Source organism: Lissotriton vulgaris, chromosome 8 (assembly GCF_964263255.1).
Source record: "Lissotriton vulgaris chromosome 8, aLisVul1.2, whole genome shotgun sequence".
Taxonomy (NCBI): Eukaryota; Metazoa; Chordata; class Amphibia; order Caudata; family Salamandridae; genus Lissotriton; species Lissotriton vulgaris.
The window spans coordinates 342,224,991-342,239,230 of NC_141696.1; the positions used below are offsets into that span (position 1 = coordinate 342,224,991).

At 46.3% G+C, this 14,240-nt stretch overlaps 1 protein-coding gene across 1 annotated transcript in view; it reads left to right on the plus strand.

Moving 5' to 3' along the window:
- Window positions 1-14,240, plus strand: part of EFHC2 (EF-hand domain containing 2) — a 413,024-nt gene that overhangs the window by 73,547 nt on the left and 325,237 nt on the right. The window contains exon 4 of the mRNA XM_086934106.1: window positions 12,661-12,884. Within this exon, the coding sequence (XP_086790232.1) occupies window positions 12,661-12,884 (224 nt within the window). The remainder of the gene's footprint in view (window positions 1-12,660; window positions 12,885-14,240) is intronic.

Here is a 14,240-nt window from a genome sequence, read left to right on the forward strand (position 1 = left end):
ATAAATGGATTTATAGCCGAATAGGGGCATAAGGTCACAGTATCGATCAGGAACCTAGATAAGCACGCAACACTTTCTTTGGAATAACTCCATCCCCTATCGGATGTACCCAGGTACGTCTAATACCCTACCCACCTAGACCAGACGGAATACTTATCCAGTATATAATTATTAATTAAACCGCCCTTTTTAATACTAGGTTGGCTGCCCCTAGTTCACCGCATGTCCAGAAGAAGACCCGTGCGCAAGGAATTCAATCAATCCTGCTTTCCCAGGGTCGAAACGTCGACATCTATCCCCATTCTTTAACAGCCCTACTCAACCCACCATTCCTGCATAAATTGGACAATGGGGCATGTGTTTTTTGAAATTGTGACATTGAATAACCGTTTATTTTGTCTACTATTGAATATTTGAAACCTTACTACTACTACCTGATCAATATCGCGTTGTTATTGTCACTAATCCTTCCCCTCACTTTACCTCCACTATATCACTTCCCCCCCCACCCCCAGGGGCACCTATACCATTACAATTGTGTATGCTTTTGGAATGTACAATAATGCTCCTTTTCCTATAATGTGATTAAAACATTATAGAGGTATTGTTTATTTGTTGACTAGTTTTATTCTAAATAATCTATGTAATTACGTGCTCTTGTTCACTGGGACCCCTTCTTCTTAACGTTAGCTACCCAGGTCCCAGCGACTCTTTGGTTAACCCTGTCCTTACTTAACTTACTTCGTGCAGACGCTGTCTGCGAGGTTTTTTCCTTCCTTGAATTCAATTCTACATGATAGGGTATTCATATAACTATGGTTGAACGTGAATTATTATCCTACTCTGAAGATTATATTGACAAACTTCTTGAGGATCCAACCAATAATTTTTTGACAACTGATGTGCCGACCTTAGACTTCAGTCTTAAAGATAAGATTCAACGACTAGAACGCCTTGAAAAGAAATTAATCCGTACCCGCTGGCACGGACATCTGCTCACAAAATACCTTAAGGAGAACATCATCCCGATTGGCCTACAGATAAAAATCGAACCTGCAATTTTTGTTGAAGTTCCGAAATTCAGGGAAGGCTTTAGTCACATATCGAACAATTGCTCTCGCCACTGGATGGTGCTTGGGATAGAAACAGCTGCCCAACAGATCCAGATACTGACTAGTGAAATTAAATCACTTCGTGCAGAGATCGCCGCTGATGCTAATCTGGAAGGAGCAAAGGAAACACTTAATAATCTGGAAGCCACTCTAAAGGACTTTGACCTCACCACTCAAAATCGCAAATTAGAGAAACTCGCCAGAGACATAAGACTATATGACAAGAAGAAAACCTACCCCTACCTTCAAGACGACTATTATAAACAGGACCAACAAGACAGATTTACTAATAGAGGGAGAGGGAGTTTCCGTGGCAGAAGGAACTACACTACCTTCTCGGACTCCTCATATAGTTCCGAAGGTGAACAGGAATTTGCTGGCCCTAGTCGCCAATACAATTACCCTGACTACAGCTATCAGCCACCACCTCACCAACCTTTTTTAGGTCAACGACCCGCACCATGGCGCCCCCCGAGAGGCAGAGGGAACTTCTCCAACAGAGGTCAATCCAGTGGACAGAACCAGAGCAACACCAACTGGGACTCCGGACGAGGCCAAACGTCCAAACAGGTTCATTTTCAGCAGGAACAGCACGGGGAGAGAACGACTCGGAACAAAACTTACCGCTGGTAATACAGACATCTACCATGAACCCTGTGGTGAATATCTCTGACTACACCCTGAACGAACAAGAAATACGTGCATTAAGCAAAGGATTGTCATACGTGCCAACCAACAAGCCTGACCCATTCACAGTTCGCACCGAACTATATAAATTTTTCCGGAAAGTTAGACTTAAATACTTCTTTAGAAACGCAGGCCCATACAAAAATCCATCCTGTACAGGCTTGAGGACCTCTTCTACGTTTGTTCCACCATCCTGCACCATGACCAATAAAATTCTGGCATATGAGGCAGTCGTATGGAGGGATGTAAACTCAACTCTAATGAACCATACCTACACCAGGTACAATACCAGTAAGACTGAAAAGGATGCCCTCCAATCACTGGCCAACAACACTGAGGTTGTGATTAAACCTGCGGATAAAGGCGGTGCCATTGTGATCCAGGACACTAAGAAATACGAGTTGGAAATCCAACGACAACTGATGGATGGTGTCAGTTATCAGAAACTACGCTCAGATCCCACACAAGCAATAGCACGTGAAGTTCTGGAAATCACACAACTTGGACTGGAACTTGGGTTTCTATCGAAACATGAATTTGATTATCTCAACCAGCCTCACCCACGCTTAGCCACAATATACACCCTCCCTAAGATTCATAAGGACATGTCTAATCCTCCTGGACGTCCGATTGTATCGGGTTGTGGTTCGATTTTAGAACCACTTGGAAGATATATTGATTTTTTCCTAAAACCATTGGCGGAGGCTACCCAAACATATCTACGGGATACTCCACAAACTATAAATCTAGTTGAAACGTTACCCTTTGACCCTATACAGCAATTACTGGTTACCTGTGACGTAGTATCTTTATATACATCCATCCCACAAGAGGAAGCGTTAGCAGTCATTTTGAGATACCTGGAATCTAGACCAGCACCCATGCATGTGCCATCTGAATTCATCATATCCCTACTTCGGGTCGCAATGACAAAGAACTTTTTTACCTTTAAAAATGACTTCTTTCTTCAAACTCAGGGTGTGGCGATGGGGGCTCCTTTTGCCCCAGATGTAGCCATTCTATATATGGCAGCCTTTGAGGACAACAACATATTAAATACCAACAATCCTTTCCACAACAACCTTAACATTTGGGTTCGGTACATAGACGACATCCTAATAATCTGGAACGGTGACTCTACCACTCTTAACGAGTTTCATCATTGGCTGAATCAGCAATCACCTCACCTACAATTCACCATACAATCTAATAATCAAAGTATAGACTTTCTGGATATCACCATTTACCATCATCAGGGTCAACTGCTAACTACATTGTACAGAAAACCAACGGAGAGGAACTCCCTACTTCAATACAATAGTCATCATCCTCGGGCCCTCCGTGATAACCTCCCATTTGGTCAGTTTTTACGTGTTCGAAGAAACTGTTCCTCCAAAGAACATTACTTTCAACAGTCTGAAGAATTAGCTGAACGCTTAAAAGCCTGTGGCTACCCAAAAAGACTGGTGACTAAAGCTAAAAAACGAGCTTGGTTCTACCCTCGTGATGAACTTTTAAAGACTAAAGAACTAAATGACACCGAGCAGGATCGGATTGTATGCGTGACAACCTTCTCAACCAAGAGCAACCTAATTAAGAAGATTGTTAATCACCACTGGCAACTGGTTGCAGATGACATACAGCACCCTGGCACCCCACTGCATGCCTTCAAAAAATCTAGAAGCGTAAAAGACTATGTAGTACGCTCGCTCCTCCCTACCAAGGAAGATCCCACCATCAGATCACTCTGGAATCTCCAGCCTATCATTGGCCATTTCAAATGCGGCCAATGTAAAGCCTGTGACAGTTGTATACAAACTAAAGAATTCTTACACAGCCAGAACAAAATCCAACTGAAATCTCTAAGTAACTGCAACACCTCTACAGTGATCTATGCGATTATGTGCCCCTGCAACCTGATCTACATTGGTCAGACCCAACAAAAAATCAAACAACGTGTCTTGCAACATATGAGCCGCATTAGATGTGAGGTGGCGGGTGCCCCGTTAGTCGATCACTTCAGATCAGCTCGACATCCACCTGAGAGTCTCAAATGGCTAGTGATCGAGAAAATCAGCCTTGGCCCCAGGGGTGGTAACATATCCAACATACTTAATATAAGAGAATTAAAATGGATTTTCTATTTTGACTCTATAAATTCAGGTCTCAATGAATATGATAGTTCTTTCTCACAGCTTGCCACCTTAACTTAAAGTGTATCACTATTGTCCGTATGATGTTAAATGGACTCTTGAAAGATAACCATCCACTGTGATATACAAGCTAATTGCAGCTGCCTATACCGTCGTGTGACAGGTACGCAGCACATTCCTTATGGGGTATTATCTAGAGCCGGGTTGTAAACTGACTGGCATACGATTTTTGTTCACTTAAATGCGATGTGTACTTATCTATCATCGAATCAAATGTTGACATATACTGCCTTTACCATCATGGGACAAGTACGCAGTTATATACCATCAAAATACCATCCCCCTTTAGTATGTATCAGAAGATTCCACTGTTCCCTATAATTTATTATTGATACTAACTATCTTTACCTTCTTGAGACTGTTAAACAGGTATGAACCTTCCTTATTAACACCGCCTTCACCATCATGGGATAGGTACACAGTTATGTACCCATAACAATAATTCCATCCTCCTATAGGATGTAATAACGGACCCTCAATACAAACTACCTTCACCCTCTTGAGACTGAATCTTCGATTTTAATACCACTTCACCCCTGGGTGATATTAACGGACCACCTGCGCTTTATATCGCATGTTTCAACCCCCATTGGGGTTTCCCTCTCATACGACTGACTGAATCCTGATTAATCATGTACAATGACTAAGGATCTCCCACCATATACCCTTCCAATTAAACACGTAGAACTTTTTAGAACTACGCTATTTTACTCGATCACGTTACCATGGTAACGGACGACTCCCGGTAGTCTTTCTTCACTGGTCATCCCACGTGACACCGGTTCCTATAACGACCTGAGTATCAGGAAGTTCCCCGTCCGCGAGGAACCCGAGTCAGACGCCGAGCTTCAAGTCGACTGGTAAGCTCACTAACCCACCGGCGCTTGCACATCAGCAGCGAGCCTCCCGCGTTAACTAAACACATTGACGCTCCATTGTGTTTTCCTTGCTCCATAGATACCGCAACTGATTTACTCAGCAATCCTGCTCCAATTCTAATATACTCCGGCGGACTTTCTAACCATTCGGTAAGTTCCGCCTGGGTTTTTTAACTCGTGATCTAGTCTTGGCTATACTTGGTCCAATCCTAAGTGGTGTTTTTCCCTTTTGGATAGATTGTTCGAGTGGCTCTTCGTCCAGCACTAGGACCTAACAGAAATTCGGACTTTACCTTGTTAGTAAGTCCTCTGGTATTTTTCCTTTACTAAGTTGGTTGATTCACTCAGATAATTATATTTCTAATAAGTACTATTATGATTTCTTTCAAGGTTTTGAACTAATGTCATGGACCTTTCTTTGGAATAACTCCATCCCCTATCGGATGTACCCAGGTACGTCTAATACCCTACCCACCTAGACCAGACGGAATACTTATCCAGTATATAATTATTAATTAAACCGCCCTTTTTAATACTAGGTTGGCTGCCCCTAGTTCACCGCCTGTCCTGAAGAAGACCCGTGCGCAAGGAATTCAATCAATCCTGCTTTCCCAGGGTCGAAACGTCGACATCTATCCCCATTCTTTAACAGCCCTACTCAACCCACCATTCCTGCATAAATTGGACAATGGGGCATGTGTTTTTTGAAATTGTGACATTGAATAACCGTTTATTTTGTCTACTATTGAATATTTGAAACCTTACTACTACTACCTGATCAATATCGCGTTGTTATTGTCACTAATCCTTCCCCTCACTTTACCTCCACTATATCACTTCCCCCCCCACCCCCAGGGGCACCTATACCATTACAATTGTGTATGCTTTTGGAATGTACAATAATGCTCCTTTTCCTATAATGTGATTAAAACATTATAGAGGTATTGTTTATTTGTTGACTAGTTTTATTCTAAATAATCTATGTAATTACGTGCTCTTGTTCACTGGGACCCCTTCTTCTTAACGTTAGCTACCCAGGTCCCAGCGACTCTTTGGGTTAACCCTGTCCTTACTTAACTAACCTCTCAGAGTGCATCCGTAGGGCAATGGCCAGGGGCTCAAGCGCCAGAACAAACAGCATCGGGGACAGGGGGCAGCCCTGCTGAGCACCCCTATGCACTGGGCATTCCGCCGAGACATATCGCCCCGTTCGTGCCCGGGCGGTGGGATCGGTGTATAATAACCGGATCGATCGTAACAAAGGGGCAGGGAAGCCGAAGCGTGTCAGAGCTTCGAACATGAAGGGCCAGGAGAGGGAATTGAACGCCTGCTTTAGGTCCAGTGCAATGCACCCAACCCGGTTCAATTCCTTTGGCGATGCAGCCATTAGAGCATGCAGGCGTCTCGTATTCAGGGAGGTATTACGCCCAGGGAGGAATCCTCATTGGTCGCAGTGTATAAGAGCTGGCAGGTGAGGTTGAATCCGCAAGGCAATAGCAGTGCTCAATATTTTGTATTCCCTAGACAGCATGGATAAGGGTCTATAATTTGCCAGTTCCAGAACATCCCTACCCGGTTTAGGTATGGAGATTACCAGGGTTTGCATGGTGGACTTTGGTAAATGCCCTTCCTCAAACGCTGTTCTATAGATCTTTTCTAGGACCGGTACCAGAGTCTCAGCATAGGTCGAGTAAAACTCCACTGGGAATCCGTCCATACCCGGCGTCTTATTTCTATTTAAGTGTTTAATCGCAGCGCGTATCTCATGTTGCGTGATAGGCCCCTCCAGTGCCTTCTTCGTATCTTCTGATAAGGTTGGGAAGGGGAGATCGTGCATAAACTCAGCTATCTGCTCAGAGTCCTCAGAGCCTATAGGCGCATAAAGGGCCTGCAGGTGGTCGTGAAATGCCTGATTAATTTCGGATTGAGTGTGTACTAGGGCACCTATCGGGTTATGTATTTGGGTGATTGTCGGTGGATCCGGTGTATCCCGCACCAATCGGGCCAGAAGAGCCCCGGATCGGTCTGCTTCAGTGTGTTGTCTCCACAGAAACACCTTGTAACCTACATTCCGTAATGACTCTAATGTTTCTGCGTGATCTATGTACAATTCCTGTAGTTCCTGTTTTTTAGCCGGATCTACACTCGCCTCCCGCTCAAGCCCCTTGAGTCGTTCCTCCACCTAGCACAATTTCTTGTGTATTTCTTGTCTGGCCCCCACCAACTGACCTATCTCTACCCCACTCACTACTACCTTCATCGCATCCCACACCATTAGATTAGAGGAAGCGGAGTCCCAGTTATCTTCCAGGTAGTGTGTCAGGGCGTCCGACAATGTCGCCCGAAATGGTCTGTCCTCAAGGAGACGTGGGTTAAGTCTCCAGGTTGACACCGGGGTCGGCACCCTACCCCAGTGGAGAGTGATCGCTAAGGGCCTGTGGTCCAAAAAGGTTTTTGCCAGGTATTCCGACGAACCAACCGTTGTAGTCAGAGAACGGGAGCACAGAAATCGGTCTATGCGGGTGTGTAGATCATGCACCGGGGAATTAAAGGGAGTATTCCTTATAGGAGGGGTGTAGTGTTCTCCAGACGTCAGTCAGTCCCCAGCCCTCTGCCCATGTTGTAAATATGTCAGTCAGTCTCGTAGCTCCGGACGCCTGAAGGGGGGGTGTGATCTGTCCACGTCCAGATCTAGCACAGTGTTCCAATCCCCCCCAAGCATCCAGGGGATTTCCGCCCAGTCTGCCAACTCCCTCCCAACCTTCTGGAAGAATATGTCCTGCTCGTAATTCGGTGCCTATATGCTAATCCGAATTATCAGTGTGCCATCTAGGGTGCCCTTGACTAGGATGTCCCTGCCCTGATCGTCCATTCTCCTTTCTAGTTCTATGAAAGGGGTCCCGTGGCGAACCCAAATGGTCGCCCCTCTACAAAAAGCCGAGTATGACGTGGAATAAATAGTGCCCCTCCACTTTTTCCACAGCTTTTGCACTTCTGTTGCCGTGAGGTGTGACTCTTATATGAAGGCTATCTGTGTCTGCTGTCTGAGGAGGAAAGAGTGAACTCTGTGTCGTTTCTGCACTGCTCCCAGACCCCGCACGTTCCAGGTGATGAGTTTGTATGACCCAGCCCTCTCAACCATGATCATCCATTGTCAGATCTTTCAATGTCAGTGGTCGTGTATCAGGATCCCATAAGATAAGCGCCCAGGAGAATACATACCCCAGCATTGCTAACAAAAACAGAACCAACCCGGCACAGCCGTATAACCCAGCTGAGCCCAACAGGAACCAATGTAACAGAAAGGTCCAAAGTCTTGTGCTTTCGCCATTGGGGGGGCGGCTAAGCACACACACGTTCATGGTGGTGTTGTCATCAGGCGTTGGTGGCTCAACGGCAGCCCAGCCAAAGAGTATAGCTTATAAAGGATACAAAAGTATTTTCAAAACGGTTGCCACGGGGCAATCAGTGAGCCTCTCTCAGCACCTTATATAAGTGACCCCTGTATGCATCCTCTAGAAACAAGGTGGGCGCCCGGGGATGCCAGCCAAGTGTTACCAGGTCCTGTGATTGTATCCCACCCCATGAACACAGAACTGCTCAAAATTAATACAGGGTCTACACTGTACGATATCATAAAATGATACGATGAAGTGCATCGAGAGATACGCTACTATGATACTTCAGCCAGCCAGTCAACTATCCATAAGCTCGTCTGCAGCCCGGGAGTGACCGTGGGGAATAGGATCACACTTTTCTCCGAGTCCGATTGTAGTGTGCTGTCCTCCGAGTCTGTGGCTATTTTCGTCTTCCCTAAAGTTACCAGCCATCGACAAAGCCCCAAGCTGGTCCTCCTTCTGTTGTGTCCGGGATGGGCCCTGTCGATTCTTCTCCTTCCCGGCTCCCGGGGACCTTCGGGCGTCTCGGTCCGATCCGTCATTCGAATTGCCAGTAGCAGCCGTTTGGGAGCTGTCTTGGCTGCCATCGATGCCCATCACCTCTAGCCATTCGTCAGCATCAGAGGGGCTCTCGAAGAAGTGAGTTTTCCGTCCATGTATGACTTTCAGGCGGGCCGGGAAAAGTAGCGCGTAATTCATCTGCGCCTTCCTGAGTTTCCTCTTCACCTCCAAGTACAATGCACACCGTTTCTGCTCCATGTTTGTATAGTCTGGGTAGAGTGACACTGTTAGACCTGTCTGGCCTTTTGCGTAGTTCCTCCAATTTATTATTTATTTTGTCCCCTGTTTGCCCCTCATGCCTTTGTATTTTTTTTGTGTCCACTAGGTTTTTATGGTGTTGGCCTGGGGGATAGGTGCTCTTTTGCCTCCTAGTTTTTCACCTCAGGCCTAGGTGCCTTTCCTGACAGGAATTAATACAGATCCACAAAATGGTGGCTTCTAACTGCCACAACTGTCACACCTGAGATCTGTCCCATAGGATAGCATAGGGCATTCCAGAACCTTCTGGTCCCTTCTGGACCTCTGAGGGTCAGCCTATAAAAGGCGGAATGCTGGGCAACCATTTTGTCTTGCCAGAGAGAGTCAGCTGGAGGACAGGCTGTAGCATAAGGTGGGGGTAGGATAACCAAAGGGTTGACCTCCCAGTCTAGGGACGCTTCCTTATTGATTCACCACCCTTCCTCCCTTGTGGTTACTTGACTTGACCCCGCTGCGTGGGATTACTGGAGACCCTGGGCGCTTGACCAACCCCTAGCCTAGAAGAAAGGGGTATGAGGGGTTGAGGGTGACTGTATCGCTGAGGAGCACAGTCCACTGCCCAGTTGGGAAGACCTCAGAAAGACTCTGGCAGTGTTTTGCCAAGAAGAAGGGGGGGTTAAGGCTGAGGGATTGTTCATTGTGGCGCCCTCGATTGGCTCCTTAAATGAACTGAGATCGTAGTTGCCCTTGATTTCCCCTGGCGACATATCCAAACGGAATCCCTCCTCATACCTATGGTGTCAGACTGCTGGCTGAGAATAGCAGCTGTCCAAGTGGGGAAGACAGGGTCCGTGTGGTTGGAGCAGTGATCGCTGTTAGTGCGGACGAGGAGAGAAAGCGACCTCATCCTTCCCTGGGCCAGCGTGAGGTAGACAGTGGCTTTGCATGAGGAAGGCATTCCCCTGAAACAGCGCAAGCCTGGTACAGCGGCCGCCGGTCCTGAAGTGGGTGGAGCAGAGAAAGAAGAGCCGTCGGAGCTGAGCAGGCTCGGGTGTAGAGCCACTGTTCTCTCGCGCATGCCTGGTGGGGCCGATAGTCCGTGAGAGGCGGAGTCGGCTCGGGAGAAGGAAACGGACGTGAGGCGAGTATCGGCTCTCGTCATCCGGTGTGGCCCTCTCGACCCGCGCCAGCTCTGGAAACGAGTGACTGGTCGGGCGGGTGAGCAAGCAGCAGCCTCTTTCACTCTGTGAGATCCTATCACCCCGTGCCAGCGCTGTCAGCGAGTGGCTGGTCGGGCGGGTGAGGCGGATCGAGCGACAAGTAAACTCCTGTTGGGGTCTCCCTTTTCCCCTCGGCGATCCGGGACCTTGGCCCTGTGGGCCCCATCTGAAAAGTAAGGAGTGTGTGGGGGGAAGACTGAAATACAGAGTTTCACCGACAGGAGAGACTGAGGAGCGGTTCCTCCGTCAAGGTCTATTTGTGAGGGGAAAATCCAGACCATATTCCCTTAAGACTTCCACATGTACTCCGCTCGCTCCCAAGGCTGAGTCCTGAAAGTTGGTGATTAATGTGAAGAAATAACCTTTTTGGTTTCAGGTTCAGAGGAGAGTGGACACAGAACAGTGATCTGGGGGTAGTAGGAACTGTTTAAGTATTGCTGAAATTACCTTCTGACAGGGAATTGTGTGAAGCCCTCATCCTAGTTACAGGTGAACAGGGTATTCTAGGATAGCTACTGTTTATCGTTCCCTAACTGCATAATACTGTTAGATAGGAGGGGTGAACCTAGGGCTGAACTTTGATGTAAAGGTACTGAGCAGAATAAGATGGAGATGTAAAGAGTAATACAGTAATTGGTTTGAAACTGAATAAGGAGAAATACTGGTGTAAAAGTGATAGAGAAGAACAAACCTATTTTTATAAAACAATTAGTATTTTTCCACAAAGGATTGGTGTAGCGTCATTTTTGTGTGGATGTGCATTTAATTACTGCTCGGTGGTTTGCAACCTTTACACATGTGCCTCAATTAGAGATTGTCTTACCCTAGGCCAGGCTACCCTAGGTGACCTGACAACATTAGGTTCCAACAGACACCCTCTGATTCTCAAAGTGGATGGTGGATTTCTCCCTGGCCCTCTGTAGAAGAACGTCCCAATCCCTGTAATTCAGGATACGGACTATCAATGGGCGCGGTGGGCGACCTGGTCTAGGCTGTCCGGACGGGATCCTGTGCGCACATTCTACACAGAAGTGTGGGGATAGCCCCTCTGGTGCGATCTGGTCGCGGAGCCAATATTCCATAAAGTCCGCAGCCCGCACCCCTTCACATCTTTCCGGCAGGTCTATCTCCCTTATATTATTACGGCGATTGCGCCCTTCCGCATCTTCCACCCTGTCCATCAGGGAAGTGACCTGGTTTTGCAGCTCCTGTATTGAGGTAGTGTGTTTCGCCACAGTTGGTGTAAGGTCTGCCACCGCTAGTCCCTGATCCCTGACTGTCTCCGCCAGTTTGGCATGGTCTGCCTTCAGAAGAGAGAAATTAGTGGTGAGGGTTCCCAATTGTTGCTCCATCGCTGCCCTAGAGCCTCTGATTTCTTGAAGAATCAGGTCAAGTTTATCCACTTGCTGTGCACCTGATTGGGCCATTTCGGTCGTCCCCGGCCGACCTCTGCCTTCACCCGGCCTAGTCTGCTGGTGGGGTACCTCCGGCTCTCCCTGACCCTCGGTAGTTTTCGGGCCTCTACGCACCATGTCGTCTCGTGCCAGGTCTAACTCACTCCAGAATGCGTACGCAGCTCCGGTCTCCCTCCCGCTGAACAGATGCCTTCTCCCACAGGATGTAGGTGACCGTCTCCCAGAGCGAAAAATCGAACGGCAGTGCATCGGCAGGGGGGCTGGTATGGTCCACACCGGGTCAACCGGGGAGTATAGCGCCCGGGTCCCGTATCCGCCTCTCCGGGGTCTGTGAATCGGGCCCTATATCCCCATATCCAGGGTTTAATCAATATCCCTCCTCCACCACCTCCCTCCCCACCCCCCTAACATGTCTTAGCTACACAGACATTCTAGTACGTGTGAATGGCATCAACAACTGCCTCTGGGCGTACTGTGCTGATAGAACCCGGGTTTCATTATGTACATGTAAGTGTCATTATAGAAGTCATCAGATCCATTCCTGCCCCACCCTGTTGCCCCATCTCTAGTCTATTCGCATATTGATTGACTCAACCTCACCTATCTTAATTCATTTTTCTCCTCTTTCATCTTTAGTTTTCCTCTCTTTTTTTCTTGAGTAACTGTTTGTTGATTGTTTTGTGACTTTGACTATGTTTTAAATATAATTTCTTTCATAAATATTTCTAAGCACAGTGTAATTTTTCATAATCTTCTGAGCCTGTACAGCTGAAAACATGTAGTACGATGCAATTGCTCTTTTGGTGAAAGGAATATTCAATGTGACTATGTAGATTTCGTGATCTCATTGTTTGAAATTCTATTCTTTCTTTTTTTATGTTAGCAGTCTCATTATTATACATTTATCTTTGAAAAGTCAAGTTGAGTGGAGTTGACGTTACACACAATGGTTCACCATCCTTTATTTTCATTGTTTAGGAACTATTGTTCGTCGGCATCGGATTCCGCTCCCCCCTCCTTATGATGAGGAGTTCTACAAAGTGGATCATTTCAACATCAACAAGGAGATTGTCTTGTATGCTACTCCCTACATGATTGTAGATTGTGACCAGTTCACCAGAAACTTCCTGCAGAAGCTGGGAGTAAGATTAAATCCTCCGGCTCCAGTTCCAGAAGACGCGTATTCCTTACATCGCAAGAGGGTGAGAGGCAATAAACAAAAAAAAAAATTACACACACAATTAGTTCCTCAAATGGAACATTGAAATCCTGTCAGCCAATCAGAGTGATTTATTTGCAGGCAGTAACTATGGGTTCCCTAATTGCGAATCACAAGGTTTTGCAATTAGGAAATCGCAAAATGCAATGTATGAAGGTGTATAGTACACCTTTTGCGATCCTAGGGAGTAGTAAATGACCTACCTCATGAATATTAATGAGGTAGGTCGCAATGTGCGACCCCCGAGGAATGGCAAAAATCACAGGGATGGTGGCCTGCTGAGATCAGCAGACCACCATGTCCGTGATTGCTTTCCAATAAAGCAATCTTTTTTTGTAAAGCACCCCGTTTTCCTTAAAGGAAAACAAGATGGTTTACAAAACGAAAAATGAAGTTTTCTTTTCATTTTTTAAGAGGAGGCAGTGGTCCTCTTAAAAATGGTTTTACAAACATTCACAAAGGGGAAGGGGTCCCTTGGGGAACCTTCCTATTTGCGGATGGGTTACCACCTACTTGAAGTAGGAGGTAAAATGCAAATGTTTTGCGACCCCAACTGCGGTCATAAAACATTCATACATACGATGCGATTCGGTATTAGGCAGGTACGCCCTAAACACTCCTCTTCCTAATACCAAATCGCAAATCCATTTTGCGATTCGGTAACAGGCTACTGAATCTCAAAATTAGGTTTGCTGCATCGGAAAAGCAAGTTTTGCGTTTGCAAACAGGCAGATTCTGTGAATCTGCCTGTTTGCAAACGCAAAAATGCTTGATACATCTGGCCCTATATCTATAATACATCTTATGACGCAGTCTGAATTTGCTGAGATTCCTCTCAAAACAGTGTACCAGTAGTTTTACCCACTGCTGTAACGCAGGTCCACTTGTTCTCCTCTTTCTATGTTTTTTAAAATTATTTTTCCTGGTCATTAGAGCATCCTAGTGGCTCTCTGCTCCATTACAGATACTTAGTGTGGAGCCAGTGGACAAAGGAAGTAGGGATTGCTTGTCTATCACATCATCAGCTTTTAAGTCTCCATGCATGTTTCATAGGGGTTTGTGGGTGCAGTAACAGGGAGAAGTGGCATGCGATTTGTGCTTGTGGTTCACTGCATAGATGGGTGGCAGACTGATAGTCAGAAGGTGTTCTTACTCATGCTGATCTGTAGGCTGTCCTTTTTTTTTGTTAGAGGAATAGCAAAAGGAGAATGAAAGACTTGTCACATAGGTGTAGCAAAAACAGCTTTTTTTACACTCCCTCTTCTGGGGCTCTCTCCTGCTGTTTAGTCCCATAATTGTAGGTGAAGGTAATTCAAAGTTGTAATTGTCTGCACAGTAT